General features: G+C 43.0%; 1 protein-coding gene across 1 annotated transcript in view; it reads left to right on the top strand.

Annotated features, from left to right (window-relative positions):
• Positions 1–1556: 1556 nt before the first annotated feature.
• The window catches only part of LOC311130860 (prominin-1-A-like), a 45547-nt gene continuing 31177 nt past the window's right edge, over positions 1557–15926 (top strand). Inside the window, exons 1-2 of the mRNA XM_084163668.1 lie at positions 1557–1952; positions 5556–5900. Of these exons, the coding sequence (XP_084019794.1) occupies positions 5657–5900 (244 nt within the window). The 5' untranslated portion in view covers positions 1557–1952; positions 5556–5656. The remainder of the gene's footprint in view (positions 1953–5555; positions 5901–15926) is intronic.

Genomic DNA, 15926 nt, shown 5'->3' with positions numbered 1-15926 from the left:
GAACAAGTAATTGATACACTGCCGATTTTGCAGGTTTTTCTACTTACAAAGCAGGTTCTGTGTTATTGAAGAATAACATCAACTGCTAACAACAGTATGTGTTTGAGAAGAGGCGTCAGGTGTGGGAGGAGGACGTGCAGATTCACTCAGAGTTCCTGAAGGTGACATACTTTTGTATACAGTGGGGAGAACAAGTATTTGATACACTGCCGATTTTGCAGGTTTTCCTACTTACAAAGCATGTAGAGGTCTGTAATTTTTTATCATAGGTACACTTCAACTGTGAGAGACGGAATCTAAAACAAAAATCCAGAAAATCACATTGTATGATTTTTAAGTAATTAATTTGCATTTTATTGCATGACATAAGTATTTGATACATCAGAAAAGCAGAACTTAATATTTGGTACAGAAACCTTTGTTTGCAATTACAGTGATCATACGTTTCCTGTAGGTCTTGACCAGGTTTGCACACACTGCAGCAGGGATTTTGGCCCACTCCTCCATACAGACCTTCTCCAAATCCTTCAGGTTTCGGGGCTGTCGCTGGGCAATACGGACTTTCAGCTCCCTCCAAACATTTTCTATTGGGTTCAGGTCTGGAGACTGGCTAGGCCACTCCAGGATCTTGAGATGCTTCTTACAGAGCCACTCCTTAGTTGCCCTGGCTGTGTGTTTCGGGTCGTTGTCATGCTGGAAGACCCAGCCACGACCCATCTTCAATGCTCTTACTGAGGGAAGGAGGTTGATGGCCAAGATCTCGCGATACATGGCCCCATCCATCCTCCCCTCAATACGGTGCAGTCGTCCTGTCCCCTTTGCAGAAAAGCATCCCCAAAGAATGATGTTTCCACCTCCATGCTTCACGGTTGGGATGGTGTTCTTGGGGTTGTACTCATCCTTCTTCTTCCTCCAAACACGGCAAGTGGAGTTTAGACCAAAAAGCTCTATTTTAGTCTCATCAGACCACATGACCTTCTCCCATTCCTCCTCTGGATCATCCAGATGGTCATTGGCAAACTTCAGACGAGCCTGGACATGCGCTGGCTTGAGCAGGGGGACCTTGCGTGCGCTGCAGGATTTTAATCCATGACGGCGTAGTGTTTTACTAATGGTTTTCTTTGAGACTGTGGTTCCAGCTCTCTTCAGGTCATTGACCAGGTCCTGCCGTGTAGTTCTGGGCTGATCCCTCACCTTCCTCATGATAATTGATGCCCCACGAGGTGAGATCTTGCATGGAGCCCCAGACCGAGGGTGATTGACCGTCATCTTGAACTTCTTCCATTTTCTAATAATTGTGCCAACAGTTGTTGCCTTCTCACCAAGCTGCTTGCCTGTTGTCCTGTAGCCCATCCCAGCCTTGTGCAGGTCTACAATTTTATCCCTGATGTCCTTACACAGCTCTCTGGTCTTGGCCATTGTGGAGTGGTTGGAGTCTGTTTGATTGAGTGTGTGGACAGGTGTCTTTTATACAGGTAACGAGTTCAAACAGGTGCAGTTAATACAGGTAATGAGTGGAGAACAGGAGGGCTTCTTAAAGAAAAACTAACAGGTCTGTGAGAGCCGGAATTCTTACTGGTTGGTAGTTGATCAAATACTTATGTCATGCAATAAAATGCAAATTAATTACTTAAAAATCATACAATGTGATTTTCTAGATTTTTGTTTTAGATTCCGTCTCTCACAGTTGAAGTGTACCTATGATAAAAATTACAGACCTCTACATGCTTTGTAAGTAGGAAAACCTGCAAAATCGGCAGTGTATCAAATACTTGTTCTCCCCACTGTACACTAGTGGAGACCAGGGCAGAGACTGGACACACACACACACCTGTGCTTTGCAGATTGGTGACACGCCTGTCCAGGAAGCGGACACGCACTCAAACTCACCCGGAGCATATACTTCGCTCTACTGGTTCACATCTTTCCTGTCTCGACTAAAGGAACAACAGGTAAAGTCCTGTTTTCTTCCTCTTACCTCTCCGATACCTCTACTTTCTTTCCTCTTCTCTCACACTCTTCTCCCGACTCTCTCGCTCTCTCCTGTTATGTCTCCCCTACTCCTCCACACTTCCAGAGCCTCAAACAGGTACAGGGAAAATAGTCTAACAGCTCTGCAGTTAGCTTCCAGAGATACTGATGCAATAGCAGTAGTTAAGTGTTGAGTTAGCTGTAGAAGATATACAAGTCCGCTGTTGTAATTGATTAAGCCACTATGGAGCCTATTTTCTGTAGAGGAGCTTTAGAGCGGTTAAAACCAGCTGAAGCAGCAGTAGTGAGAGAATGTTGTACTCCAGGACTGGTTGACTGTGTGTTCTGCCTGTGTGTTCCAAAATGACCTTGTACAAAGGAGCCTGCTCTCTCTCTACTCTCAACAGAACTCTGTTTACACTGTGGGAAGTGAGTAAGTACTTTTTAGTCTGTACTTAAATCTCTCTTTCTTTCTTTCTCCATTGTCCTAGTATTTGCATTTCAGAGGCACATGAGTAAAGAAATATAACATACTGAAACGTATTGGACAAACAAAATGCATGTGACATTGCAATAATGTGTTGAAGCTTATGTAAGCCCAGTAAAAGCTTTTCTCTTTACTTTATATAGAGAATACCGGTATTTTTTATTTTATTTATTTAACTGTTCTGTCACACAGTCTTCTTAGTAAGCAGATCAGTGCCTGGTTTCACCCTCCCATATTTAACCTCTGTCTGTCTGGTTAAAACTAAACAAACCGTAGTGATGCAGGTAGCTGTGTATGATGAACTGTTATGTAGTAGTGAGTGTTGAATGTCAGTCTGTTTATAGAAAAACAATCAACACTCACTGTGTGGTGTTGCGTTATGGAACGTTTTTCAAGCTTTTGGTGATCTGTCTCGTGCTCTTTCTCAGGGTTTTAGATGTCATTTTTATTGATATAGGAACAGTAAATGTGAAATGACTAGATTCAAGTAATTGATTATGATAGCTGTGTTGGTGGTTGATTGATCAAAAGCTCAAGTGTGTAAAGATGTTGATAACCTTCAGTGGTAGAGCCTAAGACAGAACTATGCTCTATAGAATGATGATTTGCCAATGTTTGTAGATAAACAGGGAAGTATGATGCCAATGTTTATAGATCAACAGGGAAATACTTTACATATGAAAAAAGGTAGGACACGTTTATCAGAAGTTGATCACCACCACCCCTTCCCGTGGGCCCAAAAGCAAAGAAAGTAAAAAATATGAAAATAGCTACAGTTGAAGTCGGAAGGTTACATACACCTTAGCCAAATACATTCAAACTCAGTTTTTCACAATTCCTGACATTTAATCCTAGTAAAAATTCCCTGTCTTAGGTCAGTTAGGATCACCACTTTATTTTAAGAATGTGAAATGTCAGAATAATAGTAGTGATTTCTTTCAGCTTTTATTTCTTTCATCACATTCTCAGTGGGTCAGAACCCGCAAATATAGAAAATGCGCAAAACCGCAGAACGATTTGACAGGGGGTGCAGGATTTTTTTGGGCCTGATATAGATATGTTTCTGCTTATAATTTGTGATATTTTGGTAGGCTATTTGTTAGTGAACTTACCTATAATCAGATACATGTAGCTTCTCTTTCGTCATTATATGTTGCCTTAGAAGACTAAATAAACCCTTGCTCAACAGAAGAATATAACAGCTCGATAGAATGAATGCGTCAATCTAGTTGACATCGGTAAAGTTCTCTCTGTCATCTTTCGCACCGTAAAGACGTTTAGGGACTGGGGAGAAAATACAATAACGCAAAAAATAATAATTCCAAAATGACATCAGTTTCACCAGTTGTAAGGAAAAAAGAAAGCTATGAAAACAACCCAAGATGTTTCTGATGAGATTTCAGTTCGGCTTTGATGCATATTTTAAGTGGTTGAAATACTATCAGATTTTATGATGAAAACAGCACCTCTACAGATGGTTAACTGAGCATTGCATTCTCTCAAGATACAGAAATCAATCATATTTCTCCACTCCTGTTCCCAAGTCCAAATTTTGCCTACATTTCGTGTATACATTTTACTGCAAGAAATGCTTAATTCTGCAGGAGTTAATATTAAGGCTATGTGAGAGGTTATAGACCTACAGTCAGTGTCCAGATTTCAGTTTCAATTTAACCTATCTACAGTTCACTTGACATGCCATAGGCCTATTCGAAGTCCTGTCTTGTGACTGTCGAATTTGTATAGCGCCTCACAATCATCACACATAACATAGCCGGCACTGCTATCATCCTCTTATCACTTCACCAAATCTTTTCCAAACAGTACTTTTCTGGCCCTCCGTTCTCTTTATTTTCAACTCTCCTTTCACTGTTTTTGTCTTATTGAACTTCGACAATGTCGGGCCGCGGCGGAATCTAGTTGATTACCCCCCACCACCACCATACTATGTAAAAACAAAAAATAGAAAGAAAAGGGTATGTCCAAGAAATGCAGTCTATATAGTCCCCTGTAGCTCAGTTGGTAGAGCATGGCGCTTGCAACGCCAGGGTTGTGGGTTCGTTTCCCACGGGGGGCCAGTATGAAAATGTATGAACTCACTAACTGTAAGTCGCTCTGGATGCTAAAATGACTAAAATGTAAAATGTACATCTTCACAATAACTAATCATGGCCTGTAGGCCAAGTCCTCCCTGGGTGATAGATTCAATAGCCTGCTCGAAACGAAGGGGGCCAGCAATACAAAATTATATAATAAAATAAAAGCAATTGTATAGTACATTTTAGGCATTTAGCAGACGCTCTTACCCAGAGCGACTTACAGTTAGTGAGTGCATACATTTTCATACTGTGGATTCGTTCGAAGCAGGCAACCCATGAATTAAATTGGGTTGCCTGCTTCCACGCAAGTTTCAAATCCTATAACCCGCTTATTGAATTTACGGGAATGATTTTCAAGTGATTCCGTTTTCTCTTTTAGGAGATTGATTGCCCCTTCTAGTTTAGCTCTCGCTGTTTCCAGGTCACGGATGTGCACGCGCCGCCTTCTCCAGACTTTCCACTTTAGTTGAATAGGCATCCACTTTAGAAGTGAGCAATGCGAGTTATTCATTTACCGGTTTAATTGCAAATCGACGGCAGAGATAATCTCACGAACGATCTCTCGGGTAGTAGCGGCCAGCTCTTTCTGTTGTCTGGTGAAAGCCGCCATGTTCCCACAGGTGAATTGTGGATGGACAGATGACCTGCTGGAGCGAAATAGACCTGCTCGTTTTTTCTTGTCATACAATGAACGTTCCACACCTTAATATGGGGTTTACAATTGACATTTTTAGAGAACAATTCTGTCAATAGAAATGTTGCAAAAGAAAGCCACAATAAGGCTTTTCAATGCGTGCCACCGAAACCGGAAAACTGCTTCAATTGTCGTCACATTTATGGTTTCCCTCAATGCTAGTTTTCTTACAATTACAATACAATATGTATGCATTTACTTTACAGTGCCTGCACCCTTTCACAACAATCTCTTTACTTCTGTGTTTATCTCCGTATCTGTGTGTTTCCACTCCCACACCAGTCTCTCTGCTCTGTGTTTGCAGGCCCATCAATACAGAGATAGTGCCATGAGAAGATCGCTCCACACTCTACATTCTCCAGCATTACCCTAGCTCACCTTCGAGCCCTATCTCTAGTTGCAGTGATGGGAGCATGTAGGAGTGTTTGGAGGTTGGGGGGCTGCGCCTGGGTGGTGTTGGCCTGGATCGGGGCTCTGTTGCTGGGGTCCAGCTTGGCCCTGCCTCCCCCTGCCACCTGTCCTAAGAGAGTCTCTCCCTTGAACCTGATCCAGACCCAGTACCGGTCAATCCCAGGAGCAGACACAGGCTTCATGTCCGGGGTCGTCCAGTCCTTCCTCCACACCGTCCAGCCCAACCCCTTCCCCAAAGGTCAGTCTCGGGGTGCATCCGTCTGGTCAAAAGTAGTGTACTATATACAAAGGGAATAGGGTGCCATAGTCAAAAACTGTAGCCTAATCTGACAGCGCTCCTTTTCTACAGCAGTTTGATCATACTGAGCTCATACTGACCTAGCCAGGTGTGTGTAGCCGCTATGTAAATCCCATACAAATACCTGGGCTTCCACCCATTTGCAGAGGGAAATTGGTATAGAACTATAGCAGAATAATATTAAATTTTTTACTTCTGTTTCCCTCTGGAAATTAGTATTTTTCTCTGCTCCCAACCCTCCCCAAAGATTTAAGCATGTGTGCTTATAGGTGATGTGATAGGTGAAGCATTAGAACTAACCTGTATTCTTTAACCATAGAAACTGGTGACGAGGCTAGATAATTAATGCCTTTAGTGGGTCAGGCTGTCAATGGTTAGCAAGTCAGATAAAAGTATTTGTGGATGGTGTGTTTCCCTTTAAAGCTGCAATATGTCATTTTTTGGGCGACCCCTGACCAAATTCACATAGAAATATGGGTTATAGATCTGTCATTCTCATTGAAAGCAAGTCTAAGAAGTGGTAGATCTGTTCTATGTGTGCTATTTCTATGCTTCCCATTCTTAAGTTTTGTTTTTGCGTCTTTTACTTTTGGTTTTGTACACCAGCTTCAAATAGCTGAAAATACAATATTTTTGGTTATGGAAAATATATTTGACAGTGGTTTCATTTGTACAATGATTCTCTACACTATACTTGCTTGTTATGTCACATAAACTGAAATTAGGGGAACTATTCGAATTTTAGCAACCAGGAAAAGGCGGAGCGATTTCTGCATAGTGCATCTTTAAGTAGTGTGTGACTCATATACTTATGCTGAACCCAGAAACAACACAGTAAGTAGAGCAACACTGTAAACCTGTGGACAATATTCCACTGTAGTCCAGAATCTTTGTCACCTTTGTTATCGACCCTAAATTATTATTATTTCAGAGCTGGCTCAGTTTTTTAGAGACTGCTACCTTGTTAGGGCCAGTAGTGATTCTGATGGACAAACAACAGTGACGACCCCTTAGGTACACGCAGACACACACACACACATGCACACACATATAGTGTGTGTTAATCACCAATTGACCTTTGCCCAAGTGAAACTCATCTTAGATCAGAGAGCTCTCGAGTTGCTGAGCAGATTGCTATGCACGGATTGGATAGTGACAGTCTCTTTAATTATGGCTTCTATCCAATCAGGATTGGAGGCTGTTGTTGTAGCAACACTTGTTTGCTCATGTTTTGGTTGTATGTTTGGCTAATGACACTAATATTTGTCTGTTATTATTTACCAGGTAATGAGCAGTTATTTAAGCTTTTAAGAACTTTACTTTTCTTATTCCAACTGCAAATACTGACAGATCCATTCTGTTCAAATCCTACCCTAAGACATCCTCCTTCTTGCTCTCTCTCTCTCTCTCTCTTTAAAGGGTTTTTCTTTATTTTTACAATTTATTTTTTTACATTGTAGAATAATATTGAAGACATCAAAACTATGAAATAACACATGGAATCATGTAGTAAACAAAAAGTGTTAAACAAATCAAAAATATTGTATATTTGAGATTCTTCAAATAGCTACCCTTTACCTTGATGACAAGTAAGCACACTCTTGGCATTCTCTCAACCAGCTTCACCTGGAATGCTTTTCCAACAGTCTTGAAGGAGTTCCCACATTTGCTGAGCACTTGTTGGCTGCTTTTCCTTCACTCTGCGGTCTGACTCATCCCAAACCATCTCAACTGGGTTGAGGTCGGGGGATTGTGGAGGCCAGGTCATCTGATGCAGCACTCCATCACTCTCCTTGGTAAAATAGTCATTACACAGCCTGGAGGTGTCTTTTGGGTCATTGTCCTGTTGAAAAACAAATTATAGTCCCACTAAGCCCAAGCCAGATGGGATGGCGTATCGCTGCAGAATGTTGTGGTAGCCATGCTGTTTAAGTGTGCCTTCATAGACAGTGTCACCAGCAAGGCACCCCCACACCAGTACACCTCCTCCTCCATGCTTTACGGTGGGAAATACACATGTGGAGATAATCTGTTCACCCACACTGCGTCTCACAAAGACACAGCGGTTGGAACAAAAAATCTCAAATTTGGACTCCAGACCAAACGACACATTTCCACCGGTCTAATGTCCATTGCTCGTGTTTCTTGGCCCAAGCAGGTCTCTTCTTCTTATTGGTGTCCTTTAGTAGTGGTTTCTTTGCAGCAATTTGACCATGAAGGCCTGATTCACACAGTCCCCTCTGAAGAGTTGATGTTGAGATGTGTCTGTTACTTGAAGTTTGTGAAGCATTTATTTGGGCTGCAATTTCTGAGACTGGTAACTCAAATGAACTTATCCTCTGCAGCAGAGGTAACTCTGGGTCTTCCATTCCTGTGGCGGCCCTCATGAGAGCCAGTTTCATCATAGCGCTTGCTGGTTTTTGCGACAGCACTTGAAGAAACTAAAAAAGTTATTGAAATGTTCCGTATTGACTGACCTTCATGTCTTAAAGTAATGATGGACTGTCGTTTCTCTTTGCTTATTTGAGCTGTTCTTGCCATAATATGGACTTGGTCTTTTACCAAATAGGGCTATCTTCTGTATACCCCCCTACCTTGTCACAACACAACTGATTGGCTCAAACGCATTAAGACATAAATACATTCCACAAATTAACTTTTAAGAAGGCACACCTGTTAACTGAAATGCATTCCAGGTGACTACCTCGTGAAGCTGGTTGAGAGAATATATATATATATATATACACTGCTCAAAAAAATGAAGGGAACACGAAAATAACACATCCTAGATCTGAATGAATGAAATAATCTTATTAAATACTTTTTTCTTTACATAGTTGAATGTGCTGACAACAAAATCACACAAAAATTATCAATGGAAATCAAATTTATCAACCCATGGAGGCCTGGATTTGGAGTCACCCTCAAAATTAAAGTGGAAAACCACACTACAGGCTGATCCAACTTTGATGTAATGTCCTTAAAACAAGTCAAAATGAGGCTCAGTAGTGTGTGTGGCCTCCACGTGCCTGCATGACCTCCCTACAACACCTGGGCATGCTCCTGATGAGGTGGCGGATGGTCTCCTGAGGGATCTCCTCCCAGACCTGGACTAAAGCATCCGCCAACTCCTGGACAGTCTGTGGTGCAACGTGGCGTTGGTGGATGGAGCGAGACATGATGTCCCAGATGTGCTCAATTGGATTCAGGTCTGGGGAACGGGCGGGCCAGTCCATAGCATCAATGCTTTCCTCTTGCAGGAACTGCTGACACACTCCAGCCACATGAGGTCTAGCATTGTCTTGCATTAGGAGGAACCCAGGGCCAACCGCACCAGCATATGGTCTCACAAGGGGTCTGAGGATCTCATCTCGGTACCTAATGGCAGTCAGGCTACCTCTGGCAAGCACATGGAGGCCCCCCAAAGAAATGCCACCCCACACCATGACTGACCCACCGCCAAACCGGTCATGCTGGAGGATGTTGCAGGCAGCAGAACGTTCTCCACGGCGTCTCCAGACTCTGTCACGTCTGTCATGTGCTCAGTGTGAACCTACTTTCATCTGTGAAGAGCACAGGGCGCCAGTGGCGGATTTGCCAATCTTGGTGTTCTCTGGCAAATGCCAAACGTCCTGCACGGTGTTGGGCTGTAAGCACAACCCCCACCTGTGGACGTCGGGCCCTCATACCACCCTCATGGAGTCTGTTTCTGACATTTGAGCAGACACATGCACATTTGTGGCCTGCTGGAGGTCATTTTGCAGGGCTCTGGCAGTGCTTCTCCTGCTCCTCCTTGCACAAAGGCAGAGGTAACAGGGTTGTTGCCCTCCTACGGCCTCCTCCATGTCTCCTGATGTACTGGCCTGTCTCCTGGTAGTGCCTCCATGCTCTGGACACTACGCTGACAGACACAGCAAACCTTCTTGCCACAGCTCGCATTGATGTGCCATCCTGGATGAGCTGCACTACCTGAGCCATTTGTGTGGGTTGTAGACTCCGTCTCATGCTACCACTAGAGTGAAAGCACCGCCAGCATTCAAAAGTGACCAAAACATCAGCCAGGAAGCATAGGAACTGAGAAGTGGTCTGTGGTCACCACCTGCAAAACCAGTCCTTTATTGGGGGTGTCTTGCTAATTGCCTATAATTTCCACCGGTTGTCTATTCCAATTGCACAACAGCATGTGAAATTTATTGTCAATCAGTGTTGCTTCCTAAGTGGACAGTTTGATTTCACAGAAGTTTATTTGATACACTGCCGATTTTGCAGGTTTTCCTACTTACAAAGCATGTAGAGGTCTGTAATTATTATCATAGGTACACTTCAACTGTGAGAGACGGAATCTAAAACAAAAATCCAGAAAATCACATTGTAGGATTTTTAAGTAATTCATTTGCATTTTATTGCATGACATAAGTATTTGATACATCAGAAAAGCAGAACTTAATATTTGGTACAGAAACCTTTGTTTGCAATTACAGAGATCATACGTTTCCTGTAGGTCTTGACCAGGTTTGCACACACTGCAGCAGGGATTTTTGCCCACTCGTCCATACAGACCTTCTCCAGATCCTTCAGGTTTCGGGGCTGTCGCTGGGCAATACAGACTTTCAGCTCCCTCCAAAGATTTTCTATTGGTTTCAGGTCTGGAGACTGGCTAGGCCACTCCAGGACCTTGAGATGCTTCTTACGGAGCCACCCCTTCGTTGCCATGGCTGTGTGTTTCGGGTCGTTGTCATGATGGAAGACCCAGCCACGATCCATCTTCAATGTTCTTACTGAGGGAAGGAGGTTGTTGGCCAAGATCTCGCTATACATGGCCCCATCCATCCTCCCCTCAATACGGTGCAGTCGTCCTGTCCCCTTTGCAGAAAAGCATCCCTAAAGAATGATGTTTCCACCTCCATGCTTCACGGTTGGGATGGTGTCTTGGGGTTGTACTCATCCTTCTTCTTCCTCCAAACACGGTGAGTGGAGTTTAGACCAAAAAACTATATTTTAGTCTCATCAGACCACATGACCTTCTCCCATTCCTCCTCTGGATCATCCAGATGGTCATTGGCAAACTTCAGACGGGCCTGGATATGCGCTGGCTTGAGCTGGGGGATCTTGCGTGCGCTGCAGGATTTTAATCCATGACGGCGTAGTGTGTTACTAATGGTTTTCTTTGAGACTGTGGTCCCAGCTCTCTTCAGGTCATTGACCAGGTCCTGCCGTGTAGTTCTGGGCTGATCCCTCACCTTCCTCATGATCATTGATGCCCCACGAGGTGAGATCTTGCATGGAGCCCCAGACCGAGGGTGATTGACCGTCATCTTGAACTTCTTCCATTTTCTAATAATTGCGCCAACAGTTGTTGCTTTCTCACCAAGCCGCTTGCCTATTGTCCTGTAGCCCATCCCAGCCCTGTGCAGGTCTACAATTTTATCCCTGATGTCCTTACACAGCTCTCTGGTCTTGGCCATTGTGGAGAGGTTGGAATCTGTTTGATTGAGTGTGTGGACAGGTGTCTTTTATACAGGTAACGAGTTCAAACAGGTGCAGTTAATACAGGTAATGAGTGGAGAACAGGAGGGCTTCTTAAAGAAAAACTAACAGGTCTGTGAGAGCCGGAATTCTTACTGGTTGGTAGGTGATCAAATACTTATGTCATGCAATAAAATCCAAATGAATTACTTAAAAATCATACAATGTGATTTTCTGGATTTTTGTTTTAGATTCCGTCTCTCACAGTTGAAGTGTACCTATGATAAAAATTACAGACCTCTACATGCTTTGTAAGTAGGAAAACCTGCAAAATCGGCAGTGTATCAAATACTTGTTCTCCCCACTGTATAATCTCCAGGGCCAGGATAAAGTGACTAAGGGGGCAATTGAAATTGGAGTGTGGGCAACATTTTTGGGGGTTCTTGCTTTAGAATGATATTGATTTCTGTTTATATCACGTTATACTACTATAAACATAAAGTTAAAATGCCCAGACTCTGAGATCATTGAGTGCTTTTAAAGTGACAATCAGGCTACAGATTTCGTGACAACCTATCTCCGCTGCAATGTATCAGCACAATGGACAGTGCCCTGTGCCCTACACACTAAAGCAAGGCCGTTTTGGTAATGAATATAGGCTACAAGATAGATAGGCTGTTTGTAATAGCTGTCTTACCAAAATAATGCAAACTAAATGCTGAATAGTAGTTTAACTGCGAATGCAAACGAATGAATGCGAACAGAACAAAACAGCGGTACAAAGTAGTAGTAGGCCTAGTAAACAAAATATCAGATCGATAAAGGCATGACACTATCTATATTTAGGCTAGTTACATTAACAGTAAACAAATGCAGTAAACAAAAGGCGAATGGAGATCCAAATAACCAAAACATAGCCTACAGCATACTACAGTGGAATGCAGCCATGCACAGCTGTCTTGCCAAATAAATAGGCCTATACTGGCCCGCTTCAAACATGGAAAATCATGCCGCTCGCTCATGAGTTCAGTAACACGTTGTGATATGGCACAATACACTTCTGTAAATCAAATTCGACACACGTAACCAATTAAGCAATGCCAGCCTACCATAAACACGTTTCCAATATATACAGTTCCATTTACAAGCACGAAAACCAATAGGCTACCAAGAAAACCATAACAGAATGTATCTAGTTATATGATTAAACATACTATATGTAGCTATACCCAGGGGCATAATTTGGGTTCTTGCATTTGAATTATATTGAATTCTGCTTAAATCACGCTATACCACAATGAACATAAAAGTTCAAATGCTTTTGACCAATAAGTAACAGGTTGGCGCAAAATCTCCACTGCGCTCTATCAGCACCATGGACAGCACCCTACACACTAAAGCAAGACTAAACCAACCAGCTAGATTTTTTCTTACCTTTCAGGAACAGTTGCAGCCTCCTTGATGCTCTGTGGATCTTCCTGAGTAATCGATCATTCCATTCTCCCCGAAATCTTCTTGTAAGATCCCCCTCAAATACCAGTTGGCTTAGTTGAGCTTTCCTCAGGTGTATCATGCTTCTTCTGTGCTGACTGAACACATTTGTCAAAGTGGAAAATGAGTTCTCGCATGTAGCTTCCTCAGTGACAATCTCACTCATGAGCCCTATGATTTCATTTTGAATATCGTGTGATGTGTATGTGGCATTGTGGGGTATGGTGCTAAACACCTTGACAAGTTCCTTGTCTATTCAGAAAGTATATTCCGTCATAGACAGAAAAAGTCCACTGCCCCCCTCCCCTCTTGACTCTATCGTATCCAATGTCCCCCTCAGTGATTGCTGGTTTGAAACAAGGAACTCAATAACGTCCACAGTCGCCGAAACATACGATTTCTTAACAAGCGTTGACACCTCAGTACCCAAACTTTTTTCTTCTTCTCCACAATGCAGTGCATTTCAAATACTATTTGCTTAATGTGTGCCTAGAGAATCCTTTGGTACTATCAATAGCATGCTTCCAGTTAGAATACCCAGCTTGGGTGAAGGACTTGTTTGCGTTAGCATTGGACCCAACACAGAACTTTCGACATGGGAAACAAAATGTCGCATCTGCAGTAACTGAGTATTCCAGCCACTCTCTTCCTATGAACCAGTTGCTATTAAATAAATGTTTTGGGGCAGAAAACCTTAGGCTATGGTAGGATTCTAGGCTAACCTGGGCTGGCTCCTCTGTTCCAAGATCGTCAGGAACAGTAGAAGGTGGAGGGGGCTGTGGAGCCATTATCCTGGTGGCATTTGTGGAAGAGGGGAAAGGCTCTGCACTCAGAGCTAGCTAGAGCTCGGCAGCATCATCGCTGCTGGGCTTGGCAGCGGCCTCAGTGGTTTGATGCTGCTGCTCATCGCTCTCCGTTGGCATTGTTTGGGTACTTTGGCGAAGCCAATTTCTGTTACCCATCTTGGCAGTGGCAGATTAGCTGGTTCGAGCTAGCTAAATAGGCTAATGCTAATAACACTAAGACTTTTTACAGCTGGATAAGAAGCTAACTAAACTCTGTAGTGGTGTGGGGTGTGAGACAGAGCTTCAATGGTAAACTTGACCCCGCCCTTATAAATCAAATATTACAGGCGGAGCCGTATCACATTATACACTTAGCCTACCACAGAGATGAGAAGCGTTTTCCCACCGCTTTTACAGAAACCCAAAGGAGTAATACATAACCGCCCCAGTGGCATTCCATAGTCCCCCTACACATTGTGCTGACACTCTGTCCATTGTGCTGACACTCTGTCCATTGTGCTGACACTCTGTCCATTGTGCTGACACTCTGTCCATTGTGCTGACACTCTGTCCATTGTGCTGACACTCTGTCCATTGTGCTGACACTCTGTCCATTGTGCTGACACTCTGTCCATTGTGCTGACACTCTGTCCATTGTGCTGATACTCTGTCCATTGTGCTGACACAGTGCAGCGGAGATACAGGTTTTTCACCAACCTGTCACGCAATCATTTGGAACTTCTTTGCTATTTTTATATAGGGACGTGAAACTAAAACTGAGGGGGCACAAATTTCAACTGAGGGGGCTAAGCTCCCTTTTGCCCCCTAGTGGAGCTGGGTACGCCCTCACCCCTCCCTCTCTCTGTCTTTCTCTCTCTGTCATTCTCCCTTTCTCTCTCTCTCTCTAGCTGAATGCCTGGGTATCAGGATACAGAAGTGGATTACTATTCTGTTCACTAACTAAGGTACATGACAGCGTGCCAGTTGGGGCTTTAACACGTCTTATGGCATGCCAACTGGTGATCTGCTTTCCTGAGATGAATAAAGAAATGGTGGGGAATCTTGCAGCATCCATTAATTTCTCAAACAGCTGTAACTGTATATGCATTCGTAAATCAGGTCCTTTCTTGAGTTGGGCTCTGGGATGTAACAACCGTTGAGCATCTAATTTTATGGTTGATTGTGGAGGAAAGGGGTTGAGTGTGTTAGAGTGTGCGTGTGTGTTTATCCCACATCTGTTGCAAGGGGGGTAAGGATGTTAGGGAGAATATAGGATGAACCACAATAATTGTTTGCTAAAATAATAATTGCTTGTCAAAAATGTAATGTAATACAATGGCAATCCGGGTTATAGGTTAAAATCCTACGCATGAACTGCCGACATTATTACGCATATTAATTGATAATGATGGAAAATAAGATATGCAAGATATTTGAATAGATATATATTTTTAAATAGCTACAGTGAGGGAAAAAAGTATTTGATCCCCTGCTGATTTTGTACGTTTGCCCACTGACAAAGAAATGATCAGTCTATAATTTTAATGCTAGGTTTATTTGAACAGTGAGAGACAGAATAACAACAACAAAATCCAGAAAAACGCATGTCAAAAATGTTATAAATTGATTTGCATTTTAATGAGGGAAATAAGTATTTGACCCCCTCTCAATCAGAAAGATTTCTGGCTCCCAGGTGTCTTTTATACAGGTAACGAGCTGAGATTAGGAGCACACTCTTAAAGGGAGTGCTCCTAATCTCAGTTTGTTACCTGTATAAAAGACACCTGTCCACAGAAGCAATCAATCAATCAGATTCCAAACTCTCCACCATGGCCAAGAACAAAGAGCTCTCCAAGGATGTCAGGGACAAGATTGTAGACCTACAGTAAGGGAAAAAAGTATTTGATCCCCTGCTGATTTTGTACGTTTGCCCACTGACAAAGACATGATCACTCTATAATTTTAATGGTGACTATGGTCCCAGCTGCCTCATTGACAAAATCATTGACAAAATCCTCCCGTGTAGTTCTGGGCTGATTCCTCACCATTCTCATGATCATTGCAACTCCACGAGGTGAGATCTTGCATGGAGCCCCAGGCCGAGGGAGATTGACAGTTCTTTTGTGTTTCTTCCATTTGCGAATAATCGCACCAACTGTTGTCACCTTCTCACCAAGCTTGGCGATGGTCTTGTAGCCCATTCCAGCCTTGTGTAGGTCTACAA

Source organism: Coregonus lavaretus (assembly GCF_964263955.1).
Source record: "Coregonus lavaretus genome assembly, chromosome: 1".
Lineage (NCBI taxonomy): Eukaryota > Metazoa > Chordata > Actinopteri > Salmoniformes > Salmonidae > Coregonus > Coregonus lavaretus.
The sequence above is the reverse complement of the archived record's forward strand: the minus strand, read 5'-3'. Positions and strand labels throughout refer to the sequence as shown.